Here is an 18370-nt window from a genome sequence, read left to right on the forward strand (position 1 = left end):
AACTGGAGAAGACTGGTTTCCAGGCAGCTAGGGTGAGGATCTTAAAGTCTATGCCCACAGTAACACATTTTTTCCAACAAGGCCACATCTACTCTACTCAAACAAGGCCATAACTCCAAACTCCACTTCCTGGGCCAAGTCTACTCAAACCACCAGACCAGGTCTCTCTCCTCTCCTCTCCCTGTCTCCCTCCCCATGTACTACCCCTCTCTCCCTCCCTCTCTAACCCCCCTGTATTTCTTTTAGAACCTTCCATTGTAGAGCATCTTTAGCTTGGACAGAATCCCTTCCTACTCAAACTATTCTGGAAACAACAGATTTAAATGTCTAGGAAAACGTCCAGAAAGGAGCAGAGTAAATTTCCCTTTGTATGAAGAAGGTAGATGAAGTCGCTACCCCTTGAGTGGGGAAGAAAAAAAAACCACATGAAGAAAACATAAATGTTATTTTGCCATTTACAGAATGGCTTTAGCTTGCAAAGCAATTGATAATCACTTACCGGAATGAAAACAACTCCACATGTAGTTCTCCAGTTCATCTCTGATTGTGGAAGGTGAGAAAATACGCTGCCATTCCTCCTCAAAGGCAGGACCAGCTTCTCCAGTTCCCAACCCCCATGGCTTACCCATTGTAGAAGGCCTCCTCTCTCAAGGACATGCCCTCCTCAGGGTATATTGCATCCAGTGACTGAGAGAAGCAGAGGTAAGAAATCCTAGCCCTGGCAGCCCAACATGGAGATACCATGAGTTGACTACATATTTTATGCCTTTTTACCCCCTTTTCCCACAGACATTCATTCCTGGTGGATATTATGCTAAATCTGATTACCCATGTTTGCTATACTACACATCTTGCAACTTTGTTTCAGTATAGTCCTAGAAGGCAACTAGTCTAATGGAATGATGGAGTTAAATCCCTGACACCTGATGGTCAATGAGGACTCAACTCAAAAAAATATGGATCCTGGAGAGCTCGGCATGGTAGTTCATGCTGAGATCCTAGCACTTGTGAGACTAAGAGAACTGTTCCAAATGCAGGAACAGCTTGGGATACATAGGGAATTGCAGACCAGCCTGTAGTAGAGTAAAATATCAATCTTCCACCATCAAAAGAACTGATGCGACCAGGTCTAAAGCATGCACCAGTGGTGACATGAAATGTTTCAGTCATGGAGGAGAACACAGTAGCTGATGAGGCCTATGGTAATGAGGTGTATGATGAGGGAAATAGAAATGGCACCAATGGGGTTGTGTGAATATTTCTGAGAACCACTACTGAGATTCTAAAGACAATAGACAACCTAGGCAACTAAAATGCAAGTCTGAAAATCAGAGGATGTCCAGATCTGTCTTTAAGATGCTCTCACATCCTCCTTCAGGAGGAGAGAAAAGAAATGAAACTCAGGCTCTGTGCAAAACCTATCACTGATTTTCTGAGGTGACTATCCAGGGAAAACTTGCTCTTCAAATCTGCTTGGGATAAAAAAAAAAAAAAGGAACCGCAAGAGAAAGAACATCTAGAAAATCTAGAAAACGACTTCTGTAAAACCCAGATCTCCTGAATTAGAGTGTCTTGATAAGTGTCTATGGGTTTCCTGGGATGTTAACATTTCAGTACTCAGGCCCTGGTAACAAACCAGGTACACTGTCAACTCTGCAATATCTCAGAGCCTGCAGCGGGAACCCATCTATCCCGTTAGAGCTTGTAGTTCCTTCTTGTCTGAAAACCTGGAATCTCTCTCTTCTAAGATGTAACTCATAACTCTGATCTTTCACTTTGACCTCGGGGTCTCTAGGTAGGATTAAATAATAATCAGTAGAGCATAGGAAAGTAACAGAACTCTATTCCAAAGAAGCTATGAGTCCTGCTGATTCATACTGGCTCATGCCAGGAATGAACCAGAAGTAACAGATTTGGCTTGGTCAAATAAAGTTGGGTGATGACCTTGTATGAGGAAGAGTTCATGGATTTTCATACACTTCCCATAGCTGGTAGGATTTGCACTCAACCAAGTGGCAGTCTCTATTATAGTCACTGTGGGGTCCACAGTATGCCCTCTGGAGCATCAGACCTTGCTGGGCACCAGATCAAGGAGGGTGAAGCAGAGTCTAGGAATAGGGTCCACAGGGCTCTGGTCTGGCAGGGAATGCTGGGAATGTTACATACAGATCTTAGAAAAGGAGTAAAAACGTTTGGAAGGTCATCACAGGGCAAGCGGTCTGGGTCCTGGGTCCTACAGTGCCTGCAGTGGTTATGACAATGTTGGAAGTGTGATCCTCTGTGAGCAACAGGATCCTGGCCAGGCAGGTGGGTCCAAGGTCCAACGATGAGTACTTAGAGGGAGAGAACCTTCCCCAAGTGTTATAGCTCAGTAAAAGCCGTCTGTCTCAGATGATCCTTGGTGAAATAACTTGTGTGCTTTGGGCCATGTGGACAGGGACTATATGAACCTTGGGGAGTGGGGTGTGATTTGGGGGGGGGGTTAATGTTTTCTATTGGCTGAGGCTAAGATGCCGGTGATGGTCTATTTGAATAGGGAAGAGTTCTAGGTGCTGGGCTATGTGACTGGTGTCCCATGATCGCCTAGTTGGGGGTGGTGGCTTTGTGCCCCAAAGCAGGGAGGGAGGGAGTTAGCACTACTCCTGTCTTCTCAAACTCTGAGATTTCCAGGATTTGAGCACGCCCCCATCTCTCCAGTCCCACTCATTTGGTGGCACAGTACACATGCCACATTGGTGAGACTTTATGGGTAAACTTCTGACATAATCTCGTAGCAACCCCCTCCCCCTCCGATTCTCTGGCTCTTACAATATTTCTGGCCCCTCTTGTGTAGTATTCCTTGATCCTTGGATGCAGGAGTGTTTTGTAGATCCATCTATTGGAACTGGGTTCTAAAACACAGCACTTTGATTGCTTGTAGTTTTTTTCTAAAATAGTCTCTATTGAAAAAAGCAGTTTCCTTAATGAGGGAAAGAAGACTATACTTATATTTGGGTCTAAGGGCAAATGTTTATGGATTGTTGTTAGGGACTACGATGATATACTAAATGAATCATTATAGATTCTTCTCCATTTATCATTATTTCACTGGCTCTGAGTAGTTAGCTATTCTTCCAGTACCAGATATCAAATCCCTCTTGTTGAGTGGGTCTTAAGCCACAGTTAAAGTTGATCGTTACCATCAAGGTATATGCACCACACTGTACTCTTATGTTTACTGTGTCATGCTGGTCATTGATAAGACAGGGCCTCCATATAGTCAGGCTGTTGCTGATTACTATACATCTGAGACTGGTCTTGAACTTATGATCATACTGTATTCATGTCCTTAGCACTGGGATAACAAGTACAAACAACCAAGCATATCTAAAGTTATAGTTTTAATCCAGAATTAAATTAATTATCCTTCCTTTTGTCTAAATGTAGGAAAAGATACTTAGAGTCTGAATATACTACAGAGAATCTCATTTACCCACTACTTTAGTATTATGCTTATGGAGCAGACTAAGCAATACATTGTTTGGCAGCCTATTGTCCATGTCCAGTAATATGATGGATTCCAGAGATAAGTTCTATATTAATTCTCAGATGTGAAATTCCAAGTGGAGTAGAGTGTAGTGGTACACATCTTTAATCTCAGCACTCGGGAGGTAAAAGCAGGTAGGCAGCCAGGTGTGGTGGCACACGCCTTTAATCCCAGCACTTGGGAGGCAGAGGCAGGTGGATTTCTGAGTTCGAGGCCAGCTTGGTCTACAAAGTGAGTTCTAGGATAGCCAGGGCTATACAGAGAAACCCTATCTCGAAAAACAAAAAAAAACAAACAAACAAACAAAAAGCAGGTAGGCAGATCTCTGTGAGTTCTATGACAGCCAGATCTACATGGTGAGACCGTGTCTCAAAACAACAACAACAACAACAACAACAACCCCAAGCAAACAAAGCCCAGAAAGGAATTACCCATTTATTTTTAATATGCCAATAAATCATTTAAACCTGTAGTTGTTGAAAGTAGTTAGACTATTTAAAAAAATCTGGATCTTCCATCATAAAGAAATGAAGTAAAAGGCTTTTCTCTTCATGGCCTAAATACAGGGGTTTCCACACCTGGGCATCCTGCTGTGGTGCATATTTGCTTGCACAAGGCACATTTCACCTTTGAATGAGACTCCTAGCAGGAAGGGGGTCTCTAGCACATCTAGATGAAGCCCATGTTGGGGAAAAAATGCTTTGTGAACCTCACTGAAGGTTTCAGTGAAGAAATCATAGTATAGACCATGGAGGCCAGGAAAGTGTATGACTTTTCCATCAGATAATTATGATTTAAAAAAAATCCAAGCTATTATTAACATGGCAGAGATGGCATAAGTCATCATGGGACACCATGCATAGCAGTTGAGTATTCTCCTCATGTGCTGAGTCTTCTCAGAACTCATCAACTCTGCCATGGTTACACTTGTGTCTTTTTCAGAAGTATAGTCATCTGGGGATGCTTTTACAACTGTTTACAAGAGGAACTTTGTTTAGGGAGGTTCCATGGGATGCATGCTTGTCCCTCCATACGTCACCCTGAAATTGAATAGTCAGTGTGATAGTATGAAGAGGAGGGAGTTAACAAGGGAAGTGGGTGGGCCGATGCTACCATAAATGCCCAGTTTGACCCCTTCTTGCTCTCTTAAGCACCTTTGGTTTCTTCTATAATAAGATGGTGCAGCGAGAAAGCAGGTGGATACAGGCATTAAGAATGGGGCCAGCAGTATGCATTGCCACTTTCCTAAGGACTTCTAAGCTCCTGCTGCCACTTAGTAGTCAACCTGCCAGCATCAAAGAGCAAGTGTGAGTCTCCAGCTAGGCAAAGAAATCAACACACAAACTACCTTGGCACTGTAAGCTTGGAAATGAATGGACACATCCTGCGTATTGATTTGCCTTTCCTTTCTGTAAGGCTTCAGCAAGCGTTGCAATTTGAGTACTTATGTGTATGTGTCTCTCTGACATGGTTCCACACATGTCACGACATTGACTCAGTTGCAGGGGTTCCTTTACAGTGTAGAAAATGCATGCAGGTTCAACCGTGTGGGATTCACTGGGCATTTCACATATGGTGGCAATTAGAAATCGAACCAAATCACTGTTGCTGCCAATTGAAGTGGGGATTGGTTGGTGTGCCATCTTTAGCTCTGATCTACAGAGATAGTTGCTCCTCCAGGAAAGGACATGCACACTGAGTTCAAGGTCTTTGCATGAGACTGTGTTTGCAATAGAAAGACAACAAGAATGGAAACAAGAGTGTCCCCACGCACCATCACTCTCTCATTCCTGGAAGAATTTGAGACCTTCCTTTTTGTTTCTGAGCTCTGAGCTCTGTGAATTATCTCCCAAGGGGACACATTCACTTTCAAGTGAAAGTTCCTGTGAAGTCTAAGCTATGACTGCCTAGAACTAACCCGAGACAGAAGGTTCAGGATGCTGTGACCCACTGTGGAAAGAAAACTGTGTACCTTCAGTGTCTAGCTGGTATCCCTTGCTATCGATATACTTTTTTATAAGGGTAATTTTTGCCCTAGAGAGGTGTGGTGATCAGCGGCTCTGAATTCTCAGGGGTGAGAATCAGCACTGTGTTCCTTGGATAATTACTACATCTATTCAACCATTTAGCATAAGGCAAATCTAAAATAAAGAATGAAAATGGAGACATGGCAGATCAGTCTTAGCCTGAAAGCCAGGTGCATAAGTATGGTCCACCAAGGCCATGGAGGAGGTGCCCTGAAGTAGATCCCCAAAGTGAATCAGTAAGCATTAAGAGTGTACGGAGACAGACCTGAAGCTCTACCACAGGGATCCCCTTCAAAGGGAGGCTTGCAAAGCCAGCTGCCAGTCTTGCCAGGGCTATAGATGGCTGCATTGCCTTCTGGAGTGTCCTATATTCAGCAACGATTGAGGCAGAGATATATTAGTCTATTCGGCCTGACTGATATGCTGTGCATGTAGCAGCTGTCACAGTGATACATGCAGTGGGGCTAGTTTTCTTCTTCCCCAACCTGATCCTACGTCCTGCCTTATATTCCAGAGCTACAGATGCCTAGTATTTATCCTACACCCCAGATTTCTTTTATAGTGTTGCTGTCTGCGAATACCATCTGCATGCACACATGCTCAAACACTCCCCATATGCACAGACATATACCACTCCCACTGCACACCACCTGTCCTGGTGAGCTGTAGTTCAGAGGTGTCCCACATGGTCTTTGATGAGGGATATCTTGTTCTTCTGTATAGAATTCTTTCTACACAGCAAAGCAGCCTTGCTGTCCTGACAACCTCCTATTACCACTTTAGAAATAGACAGCTGGCCGGTTGTGATGGTGCACAGCGATAGGATTTGCTGAAGGAGGCAGGAGGATCACAAGTTTGAGGCCAGCCTGGGCTACACATTGGACTGGAGAAATGACTCAGTCGTTAAACAACAATGGCTACTCTTCCAAAGGTCCTGAGTTCAATTGCCAGCAACCACATGGTGTCTCATTTGTAATGGGATCTGATGCCCTATTCTTGTGTGTCTGAAGACAGCGACAGTAGTGTACTCAGATACATAAAATAAATAAAATCTTTAAAAAAATAAAAACAAGAAACAGGCAGCCGTAGAGAGTGGTGTTCTTTGTATTCACAGCAGAGAACAGGACAGTGGCACCATTTCCTACCCCTGCTGAGGACAGGATGGTTGAAATGTGAGGAGGATGGGCTGAAGCACGGGAGCCATGAGCTCACAGTCCCTGCTGTCACCTGGACTATCTCAAGCACTAATGTTTGAATTAGGGCAAAGGGCACAGACCCTGGCGTGGGTGCCCACTGACGTGATGCCCCATCTGAGAGGTTCCTATGGGGATAGCCAGGCTTATTTTGGAATAAAGGACTATTCCAAGAAAATCCTGGAAGTCTGTTGGATCGCAGCAGGGGACATCTGTGTCAGGACATCTTTTGCATGTAAGGAAAGACTGCCTTTCCTTTAGCCAGGAAAAGAAGTCACAGAGCTGCCTCTCAAAGCTTACAATTAGTCACAGAACGCTCAACGCCCAATCTCTTTGCATGCTTGTGTAGGAAGTCTCTAGTCGTAGCTCTGGCAAAGCAGAGTGCTCTGTATCCATTCTCCTCTCTGCAATGAAGATCAGGCCAGCCCATACAAAGGTAGCAAGGTAGCATTTTTGCTCAGCAAAGCGATTGCATTCTTTGCTTTGCTTGGAGTGGACATATGCCTGGGCAAAGGAGGGGAACCCTCACTAAATTCTGCGCCATACTAGCAGGAGGGAAAGTATTTAGAGAAGACAAGAGCCCAGGAGACTGTGGACAAAAAGGTGTGGTTGTACTGAAGTACATTACACAAAGCAATACCAAGTGGAAAGATTAGAGTTGCAGAGGGATATTGAAAGTCTGAGTTATGAACTGCTTATTTTCTGGGTGAGTCACCATCTAATTTTTCCAGTGTTTTGCAGCAACTTGAGAAGGTATAGAAGGGTATCCCACCCTGACCCCTGCTGCCCCTTGCATTTTGGTGGAAAGAGATCTAAAACGGAGGCTTTTCTTGGCATCTCTGGAGCAAAGAAGCAGAGGCCAAACATCTGATGAGGCATTGCATGCATATCTAACCACTGAGACAAGTCCTTTGAATTTTTGTTGTGGTTCGCTTTCAAGCTTTAAACTGTTGCACAAGACATTCGTGGATCATGTCTGTGTTTGGATTTGCAGGACCGTCTCCCATCCATGTAACTGCCAGCTAAATGTACTTTCAGGGAACTTAGGTAGTCAAAGTGTTGCTCTTTGTTTTTATTCTGTGGAAGAGTTTTTGTTTGTTGATTTTGAACTTTGAGAGCTACAAATGTTGGTGCAATTAAACAATACTAACCAACCAACCTAATGAAAAACAAACAAACAAACAAAAGCAAACCTGTGGTTAACTGGCTAAGATCCTAAGGTAAGGAGGACTTACAGTAAAAGGTTGTGGTGCGTTAATGAGACAATGAAAGAGGCAAACATTCCCTTTCTCCTCAGGCATGTGTAAAAGATCGAGACTAGTCATGGCATAGATATAAGTTATACTTACTGGCTCCCATGAGTTAAGAACAGAGGTAGGGGTGAGGGAGGTTGATATCATGGATTTGAGGGAGGCAGCTGACTCCAGCTCCCAGGGCTGGCTCAGTAGCATACCCCTGGAAGTTTAAAATTGGTCCTAGTTACTCATGAAGAAATCAGCAATTGAATCTACTCAGTGGGCTTTTTTCCCCCCCTCCAAGTAAGTCAAATATTTTCTTTTTGTGTATCCAAGGCTGGCCTTGAACTTGATATTCAGCTGATGATAACTCTGAAATCCTGATACTCCTGTCTTTACTATCCAAGTGCTGGGACTACGTGCTTATAACACATGACCAGTATGTAGTGAGGCAATTTGTTAAGTCAGTCGTATATATTTTCTCCAATTTTCCATGTCTGTTATGGGCTTATACTTTCCTCTGTTCTCTTTTAGCAAGCATAATGTTTGCAATGTTTGGATGCATTTGTCCCTTAAGTCCATCCTCTCAGTGAGAACTCGGCTAACTGTGGGTGGAATATAGTCTGTAGCCTGTTTTCACACTGCTCTTGAGAAAGGAATGGATTGGTGGATTGTCTTCCTTTAAGGAGCTGGAGTAAATAAGTAAATACCACGAGGCTGCAGGAAAATTCCAGCAACACATACACTAGGGTTGCTATCATCACTGAGACTGAATAGAACCTGCTGGTGAGAATGGTACAGCAGCTTTGAAAAAGCCAAAAGCTAAGCCACGGTGGCCATACCACCGTAGGTTCATTCCTAGGTATGTGTGCAAGAGAAGCCAAGACATTCTACATGGAAACTGTACATACATGTTTTTGTTACAGTTTCCAGTGCTGTGAAGAGACCCCATGATCATGGTAGCTCTTATAAATGAAAACATTTCATTGGGGCTGGCTTACAGTTTCAGAGGTTTAGTCCATTGTTATTTTTAGAGCCTAGATAAAACATTAAGATCCAGATGAAATGTTAAGGTCTAGGTAAAATGTTAAGGCTTAGGTAAAACTTTATGGCCTAGGAAATAGTTACCTGGCTAGCCTACCATTATAAGAAAACTTTCTCATATGTTTCTGCTAGGAAACTTCTTAATGCCAAGATTGACTACATCTTCTGTTATGTTCTGTGCCCTTGGAAACCAATCATGATAGAAGACAGTAAAACTGTTTTGTATACTAACCCAAAATAAGCTTGGACCCGAACCAACCACCCAACACCAATTCCTGCACCTATATATAAGCTTTTATGGTATAAGCTGCCCCTGGGGTGGGCCCCAACATAATAGAGACACCTGCATCAATATAAGAAACTATTTCTATAAGACTTCCATTTTGAGTAGTGGTCAAAGTGAGTAAAGTTTACATTCCCAAGACCTCCCTGGGAACTGACATTCACCTCTGTAGAAAGAGGTGTACATGAGTTATTGACATCCTGGTTGGCAAGTTAATATATGAATATTAGACAACTGGCCTGCTACAATTGAATATCACAACCAATGGATATTCAATGGAGCAGGATAAGTGTACAACAAAGACAGTTCCTAAGGAAATCCTATCCCTAAATCCTGATTGGTGAACTAACTTGGCACAGAAGTTTTGTAGATCTAGAGCTTTAAAACCCTGTAGGACCTTAACTAGGGGTCATGGTTCAGTTCCCAAATCTGGACCATAGCCCCGGTTTGTCAGTCCTGGGACATAGGCTCAATAAACTATCCCTGTCTGGTTGAGACTGGTGTTCCTCTGGCTGTGAGGTAATTCCTGGACCCCCAACAATCATCATGGCAGGAAACATGGCAGTGTGCAGGCATACCTGGTGCTGGGAGAGCTGAAAGTTCTACTATTACAGGAAACCTGAGTGTAAATCCTACCACCCACATCAGGGTGCCTAAAGCTCCTGGGCAACCTGATGCCTCTTACCCCCAGGGCACCTGTGCTCACACACACACAGCCACTCTACACATAGACACACTAGTAAAAATAAATCTGTATTGTGTAGTTTTATATATATAGCTACAATACCTCCTACTTTTTGTTCTGTTTGAAGCACACATCACTCCTCTCATTACTTTTAAAATCTTCTAGGAAGGCCCCAAGCACAGAAGTATTTCAGATTGTTTATAGTTTGTGCATCTCATGGTCATGTAGTTAGGGTTAGTGATTTCATATGCAGTTTAATAACTGATTTATTGATAACAGAAATAAAAAATAGACAATAAAAGACTTTATTCAAGATATCTAGAGCCATATAGTTCAAAATGCAAAAATAAAAGACAATTTCTGGAAACTTAAGGACTGTCTAAAACCCGCCAGATTAACATCTAGTATTTAAAATATAATATCAAAATCTAAGCTGATCTTTGTGTTTACTTTTGTGTTTTACATCTGAGATAGAATTTTATCCACCCAACTACTCTATTTACAGTTCTAATGCTTAAATTTATAACTTGGGTCTTTTCTCACAAACAGAAATACACAGCATCAAACTCTTTCTATACAACAAAATGCAACTAATTCAACAAACGAGCAATGGATTTCTACTATAAAAAGACAGCAAGGTTTACTTCTTTTGCAAACAGTACGGGTAAAGGGATTCCAGATCTAGTTTGGCTCACTCCTACTTAAAGGCTGTCTAGATTACCCATTGTCCATTACTGAAATACAAGCTGTGCAAAATACTTCTGCCATTCATTACCCAGGATTCAACACCCAGGTACCGTGAAGGGACTACATTAAATCAGTTTAGATTTCAAGAAGCAAGGCTTGCTGTGAGACCTGGACAGAGCCAGTGTGGGGCCTCACTGGTTTTCCTGGGGAACAGCTAGAGTTTCCTCCGAAGCAGATCTTACTATTTTTAAATAGAAGTACCAGAGTTGGGGTTCCCACTGAGAGACTTAGTTTTGGGTCAGCGTAGGAAGTTCAGAGCATAAGGTGGAACTTTCAGTGTGAGGGGGTCAATAGGGAGAGAGTGAGAACCCGGAGAAAGCGTCTTTTCAGACAGAGATCATGTTTCAGAAGTAAAAATAGCAAAACAAGAATAGAAAAATATAATAGCTATAGAGTTTCTGATTTCTAAGTCCAGGGGCTTTTGCAGAAACCACTTTGAAAGAGGGATCTCACTTGAAGCTAGCCCTTAGCCATCTTATTCCCCACCCCCATCAGTGCAGCCTTGTGAGACAGAGAACCGCTGGCTCGAAGGGCAGAGCTGCCAAGCAGACATGTTAAGAGGCGAGGACCACATGGAGACTGAGCAAATGGGCTGGAGATGGAATGTTGGATAGCACTAGCTTAGAGCTAGGAGCAGAAGGGAGAGGGGTGATAGGAACCTTTAGAGACAAATGGAACAATAGGGGATCTAGCGGCAATACCTGCTGCTTAATATAGGTCTTTTACAAAGGAATTGGGATTTTTTTAGTATTCAGTGAAACCCAAGATGCTGGACAGTCGTCTGGGCACTGAAGCGAGGGAATTTAAGGGAATTTTGCACTTATGTCGAGAATATGTGAGAGTACAGAGGTGTGGCTGAGCTGTACTGTGCCCTGGAGTAAACTAGTACTTGCAGAACAAACCTCTGCTGCCTCTAGTTAAAATATAATGAATGCTGGGGCTGTTTGTACGATTTCAGAGAGGAATTTAATTTAGTTTCATCAATACACTCGAGTGGATTTAAAATCCTTATTGTTCCTTGAAAAAAAGCACTGAAAACCAAAACAATGGTGTCCATTCAGTTGAAAAACTGTGTGTAACCCTGGGCTTCATAGATCTACTGAGTGCTATTAAGGGAAATTAACCTCTGAGGAAGACAGAGAATTCATCTCTTCACGGCTGTCAGATACATCTGAGTTGGGACAGGGCTCAGTCCCAAGCCACTGTAGCAAATCTGATGATATGGATTCCCAGGGAGGATTTCCCTCGGGGTCTCCTCTAATCACTTTCCACAGCCAAATTCCACGAGATACCCTCAATCCAGCGTAGGCCACAAATGTTTTAGGGACATCCATGAAGGGGCAACTGTGTAGCCTCCCACCTTAGACTGGCAGGAGACTGACCTAACTCAGAAAGGCCCCTTTGTTTACAGAAGACTGTTTGCAATAGTAATTAGAACCTGAAAGACCAAGCCCAGCTCTCTTCATATCTAAGTGACCTGCCCCCTGTGCAGAGTTTCCTTGTGGCAACTGTGATAACTTCACTGCGGGATTGTAGCCCAAGAGGATAGAAGCCTGTCAGTTGGTTGTCAACTCAGATATTTTGCTTTTTCCCATAAATCTGCATAGTGCTGACAGTGCAACCCACGATAACACTTGTTACTATGGATAAATGTCAGTAACTCTTCAACAGGTTCTTGACTTCAGAGCAGTGAGTAGCCCTAGCCCCACCCCCATCCCAGTATGAGGGCATGACAACCTGAGAAATCTTTACCAAATCCTCTTACACTGGATTTTGCTTTTATAATTATTTTCAAACATGCCGATCAGTTTCAGTGTGCCTCTAGGGATGGTTGGTTATTACCCAATGCATCCTAATCAGGCGTGTACATCTTCCAGGGCCCGACAGCATTTGCGAAGCTCTCTTCACGCCAGAGACTGGTAGCCCATGCTTTATTTGTAGCCCGACCCTTGAGGCTTTGTTAATCCAGTGAGCGACTATTTTTCTATGGTCAATTGGGTGGTATTAATCGTTTAATGGCTCAAATCATGTAGGACCAGTCCCCCAATGAACAAGCCCAACAGACTGAGATACCTGACTTATTCTCTGTGTAGAAATCAAAGAGAACAGGAATCTGGCTCACTGAATCAGGGAGCACTGCTGGACTTACTTCTGATAGCTCTTGCAGATAGGTATAGGGATGCTGTTGGGTGGCCTGGAAGGGCAGAATCAGGACTCTCAACTGTTTAGAAGACTGGTGGACTGTTCTGCAGCTTCCTGGCTTATTAGTACACGTGATATAGTCCTTGGGCTAAAGATTAATTCCAGTGTAAAGTATTATCGGGTGAGGTTGGAATGGAAGCACGCAGCCCTCACATATCTCAAAGGCTGCCAAAACAGCCTTAGCAGCTGACGAGGAGGTTCAGAGTATATTCCCGAGTGGAAGAAACCCACATATTTCATCTGCTGTAACATGACTACTGTAGTAACAGTTTATAGTTAATTGGGTTTGCAAACATTAGCTTTGGGCTTAATATGGATAAAAGTCCTGGATTCTTTTAGACTTCAAATGACCTAAGGATGAAGACTTGACTGTCATTCAAGCCCCAGAAGAGAAACACAGAGCTGAGAGGAGCAGGTGGTGACCTGGGCATCTCAAGCTTTCATCCTTTCTACCCTTCTCTGGCTTCTTTCCAGCTATGAATGTTGCCACCCTGGGTGGTGCCGAGTCCTTATTGAACAGAGACAAACAGCAAGAAGTGTGTCCAATTAAGACTAGGGAAGGATGTTAGAAGTCAGTGCCCTGTAAAACCAAACCAATTGGTATAGGCTGCTTTATCTGATTTGTTTGGCCGGCCTTTGTCCCTTAACCTAATGGACAGAGGGGTACGTACGGATATTTACAGGCAACAAGGGAGCCCATGCATTTGCTTTCTGCTTGTAACAGCTCTTATAGTTTTATGTGCAGGCTATTATCCTGCCCTAGAAAGAAAACCAAGACAACTGCATTCCCTGCCAAACAAAGCAGCTGAAAGCTCACTGGTGATCTACGGACCTACAACCGGGTGGTGTGGGAGTAGGAACCTGTCTGTTCCCAAGGGAGTTCTTCTAAGAGGACAAAACAAGGGTATGAGCCTATCTGGTGAGATGATCATATAAGATGCTGGCCCTAGAACCCCGACCATCCTGCACTCAGTACAGCTACTCATTAATAGTGTTTTGTAAGACAGGAGCAACCACGAATTCTAACATGTCTCTTCAATCCTACCTAAAGCCTGACAGAGGTGAACCTTTTTAAACAATATTTATTATTTTTATTGCATGTGCATGAGGTGTGTGGTGGCCCTTGTCTCTTCTTGACTTCTATGCTATCCCCAGGGTTTGAACTCAGGGTCCCAGGCTTGCGTGGTAGGTGCCTTTACTGGAGGAGCCACCTCAATGGCCCAGATGTGAAATACTTTATGGGATCAATGCTTATTATACTAATGGAATGTCTGTACTTGCAATTGGTCACTGCTGAAGGCTCTCCCCGGGAACATTCCAGGACTCTAAATACTGGCAAAGGCACCGGAAGCTGAAGTTCAGTACAAACAGTGGAGTCCTGGGCACTTGTCAGTTTGGAGAGAAGTTAGTTTCTCACCCACCATTCCCTAGTTCCGTTTTTACCACAGTTCTGCGCAGTTGACAGGGAAAGCCTCTGGTTCATGGGTGGGAACAATTGATACCTGAGGTACTTTAACTTATTCTCCTAAGATTCTACAGTAGGGGTTAAAGTTGAGTATAGAACTGATCTGTTGTTCTGAGAACAACAGGGGATCCTCTCATTTCAAGGCAGGCCCTACTGTGTACAGCAGGCACAGCACAAAGGGGAGAGTGAGTTCAAGAGAAGACAAGCAACAACAAACACAATTCTTGAAAATTAATCTTCTGTGAAAGACAACTTGGGGTGAAGGACTTGGTCCTGTTTAGCAGTGACCAGGACACAGATAATAATAATGATGGCAAGAACTGGGCCACTTAATGGGTCTTTCTTTAGTCTCTGTCTCTGTCTGTCTGTCTGTCTGTCTGTCTGTCTGTCTGTCTCTCTCTCATGTGTGTGTGTGTGTGTGTGTGTGTGTGTGTGTGTGTAGTAATATAGATGCCTAGCACAGGTAAGAATGTCATATACTCCAAAGCATGTCGATATCCTCACATTTAGACCATACAAAATGCCAGGCATGGAGGGAACTCTCATGGAGGACACAACACGTCACTGCTGTTTGCATTCGTATCCCATTAAGTCAGGCTGATCCTAGCCAGTACAGATGCTTCAGGGAACTGAGATGCAGCGGATCTGGTGGTCTGCTACTGTAGTAGTCATAATGTTGACAGGTGAGATAGGCAATGGGGGCTGTGGTGAAGGTGAGCATGTCCCCCTGCCTCCTTGGAATGCAGTGGCAGCAGTCCATGGGCAACTGCTATGTGGATTTACTTCTGTCCCAGTGAACTTTAATAAAACAGTAACGGGGAGACCATGACCAGCTGTGGATATGCCCCTCAACCTCACTTACAGTCTAGTTTCCTAATTTAAATGCCACCGTCAAGGGCTCCAAATACAGAGGTCAGCAGACTAATTTTGGACGGCATTCTTCAGTTGAGGGGACTGGTTAATCAAACCCTTTTAAAGCTGTTCTGTATTTAGCTAACTTTTTCTTTTGAAATAGAGAACAGACAGGAGGCGCTAGAATAAGCTATTATGAAGCTTATGTGACCCATGTTTGGGGCCAACAACTATCAAATATAGCAGTTTGCCCAAGGACTTTTCATAGCTAACAGACACACAGACAACAGTGAACTTGCTGGCACCAGACAGTATCCACACCCTAAAATAACTTTTTCACAACAATACTAAGAATGGTTGAAAGGTAGACAGTAGGTTCCTCCTGGGACAGTGCTAAGGACAGGACAAAAGGCTTCCAAATCCTTTTCTCTGGCACAAACGAAGACATCCCACCCCTCTCCCTGCCTCCACAATGCACTTTTGTGGTGTGGATTCTACAATCTGCTTCCCAGCAGGACTTTAGAAACTGTCTTCAGCATTAAGATATTTTTAAAGCCTTCTGAAGGAGGGGTTGCTGCACTCTGGGCCCTAGCATCTAGGTAATATGAAATGCTTCAGTGTCAAAGAAAACTCTCGGTACAACCCTAACTATTGGAAAACAATCACAGGGAATCCTAGAACATTAGTTACATTGGCTTAGTAATGGCATCCTGAGCAATGAAGGTGGCATCATCTTTGCTATAAAGGCAATAAAGTAAATCCAAAGTACTCCAGCGATGGGGCAGAGGACCAGTGGAACTCTAGGTGCTCTGGAGCCGTAGCCTCTGAAAACACTAATCCTACCGGAGATATATGATGAAATTTGAGCATCCTTGCTCCCAGAACTACCCATCATCCAGGGAATGGCATGGGTGGGTATATTACTGCAGAACCCCCTCTATGACTTATCCCACAAAGCTGGACAAACAAACAAAAAGAAGCAGAGGAGAATCCCAGCCAGCACAGCGTGTATAAGGTGTCTTTGGCATGTCACTATCAACCTGGTAATATTCTCATTTCCTCCTGAAGCATAGGCTGGAAATGTATACTATTTATTTTCCCGTTTCTACTGTCCTCTTTTTACAAATTATGTAACAAGTTACAGTGTTTTATTTCTTCATACCAGTGACACACTCTGGCCTTTCCAGGATACACAGTAAAGTGACACTACTCTCAAGATGGATCAAGGATGGCTTTGCCTTTAAGTTTCCCTCCGTGCTCTCCATTGCCAATCTCGGTGATGGACAGCTGGCCAAGGGAGATAAGTTCTAGAACTCCAGGCAGACAGGAGGAGCAGGCAGCACAGCATCGCAGTGTAGCTTTGTAGCTGTCAACCCTGGCAGAGAGGCTACTATTCCGACCAGGTGACATGGGGAGGAGAATAGAGGACATGTAGATTCCACAAGCATGTCATACTGAAGTAGCTTTACAAAAGAAAAAAATAGTTTTCAAATTTTCCACCAGGCTTTTAAGAGTGAGGGTTATTTTGTACTGATTTCTAATAGGCTTTTTTTTTTCTCCTCTCTATTTTTTTTTTTTTTGAGGTAGATAAGACATGGAAGAAAAGTAAAGAATGAAGAAGAGTAGCTAGCTAAAGCCTGTGTGGTGAGCTGGCCTTGAAAGCTATAAGAGGTGAGCACTGAGCTTGTCTTGTGCGAGCGAATGGAAACCTGGCTAAAATGTCCGCATCCCATTTCAGCAGGGATTTTTATGGACTGAAGAGGTGGGAAACGAGCTAATTGGGTCAGTGGAACACAAGTCTGCAGCAACAGGGACAAAGTAGACACAGCTGGTCCCAAGGGGACAGAGGGCAGACATCCCCGAGGAGCCCTTGGAGCCTACTGGCTAGGAAGGACACGGGGCACTAACACGGGTTCACAAGCACACAGAGGCTTGCCGCTTCCCCTTGCCTTTGTCACCATTGGTTACAGCAGTCCGCTCCTCTCCTCTGGCCTCTGTACGCAGGTATTGTTATTGTACTGGGAGGCTAGGGAAATCAAAATCCCAGCTTAATAATCAGTGAACTGGATGTGGGGCTCGTTTTCCCACCTGTTTAAAGGACAGACAAGCAGTGCCTGAGACCCAAGCAAAGCAGTCGCCAGCATCTGGGGCCTTCCCCTCCAAATGAACACACCACTGGAGGCCAAGTGTTAGTAGCTAAACTTCAGAGTTACAGGGAAGTGAAGCTACAGGTGAGCTCACACACACAACTGGTGGTTAAGGAACCCTTAATGATGTTAAGCAATCTACTCTTAGCTCTGATTCGTCCATCGATCGTTGCAACACACTTTAAGACTGAAATCACTTAGATGCCTCAGTGTCTCTCAGGTCTAAGAATAAACATTTGTTAGAACACCCTTCATGACAAGGAAAATCACACATAATGTTCTCGTGGGTTGATGTAGAGTCTCTCGGGGTTGCGTGGGTGATGTTGGCGAGGGCTTCGGTCTTGGTGGCACATCTGGCTATAAAGGGGGCACATGCGCTGAGTTCCATCTTCTTGCATTGTGCTCTCATCCTCATAGTCAAATCTCCTGCTAATTGGTCCATTCTAGAAATTCAAACATTGCTTACATTAGTGGAGACACTGTTTACATTTCTTCTAGGACACTGGTGAAAACAAACAAAAGTCAAATTCACTCAAGGCCATGACCCTGACCCTACCCCTCAAAGGAACTGGATGGAAAACCACCATGGTGCAGTCATTTGGTGCCCATGGCACCCGAGTAAGAGGAGTGGCACCTTGTAACTACAAACTGTAACTGTAACCTACAAACGCTGAGGAATTTTATGATTTGAGGTTTGGAATTGGGTCCCACTAAGGTCAGCTAGGGGAAGCCATGGTTGTGAATGTCAGGAGCCTCTCAAATAGCGCTCTGGCTTGGAAGGAATATATGAGATAGTCAGAGAGTTAAATCAAACAAAACAAAAATAAACATCAAGATTCAGCACTGGGGGATTAGGGCATGGACAAAGCAAAAGGAGCTGGCATTTGACCATATGTCTGATCATGGGGAGATTTTAAAACACTGCCCAAAATAGCCTCTCTCTTCACCTTTCCTTCTGACTTGA

General features: G+C 43.8%; 1 protein-coding gene across 6 annotated transcripts in view; it reads right to left on the bottom strand.

The window, feature by feature from the left end:
* Positions 1-10241: 10241 nt before the first annotated feature.
* The window catches only part of Nectin3 (nectin cell adhesion molecule 3), a 110871-nt gene continuing 102742 nt past the window's right edge, over positions 10242-18370 (bottom strand). For 5 of the 6 annotated variants that reach the window (XR_001781847.2, XR_001781846.2, XR_001781848.2 and 2 more), the window contains exon 10: positions 10242-17849. Coding sequence is in view for 1 of the 6 variants with exons in the window: in NM_021496.3 (NP_067471.1) it covers positions 17673-17849 (177 nt within the window). In the remaining 5 variants the exon portion in view is untranslated. The remainder of the gene's footprint in view (positions 17850-18370) is intronic. The other variant, NM_021496.3, reaches the window with a different exon arrangement.

This window comes from Mus musculus, chromosome 16 (genome assembly GCF_000001635.26).
Source record: "Mus musculus strain C57BL/6J chromosome 16, GRCm38.p6 C57BL/6J".
Taxonomy (NCBI): domain Eukaryota; kingdom Metazoa; phylum Chordata; class Mammalia; order Rodentia; family Muridae; genus Mus; species Mus musculus.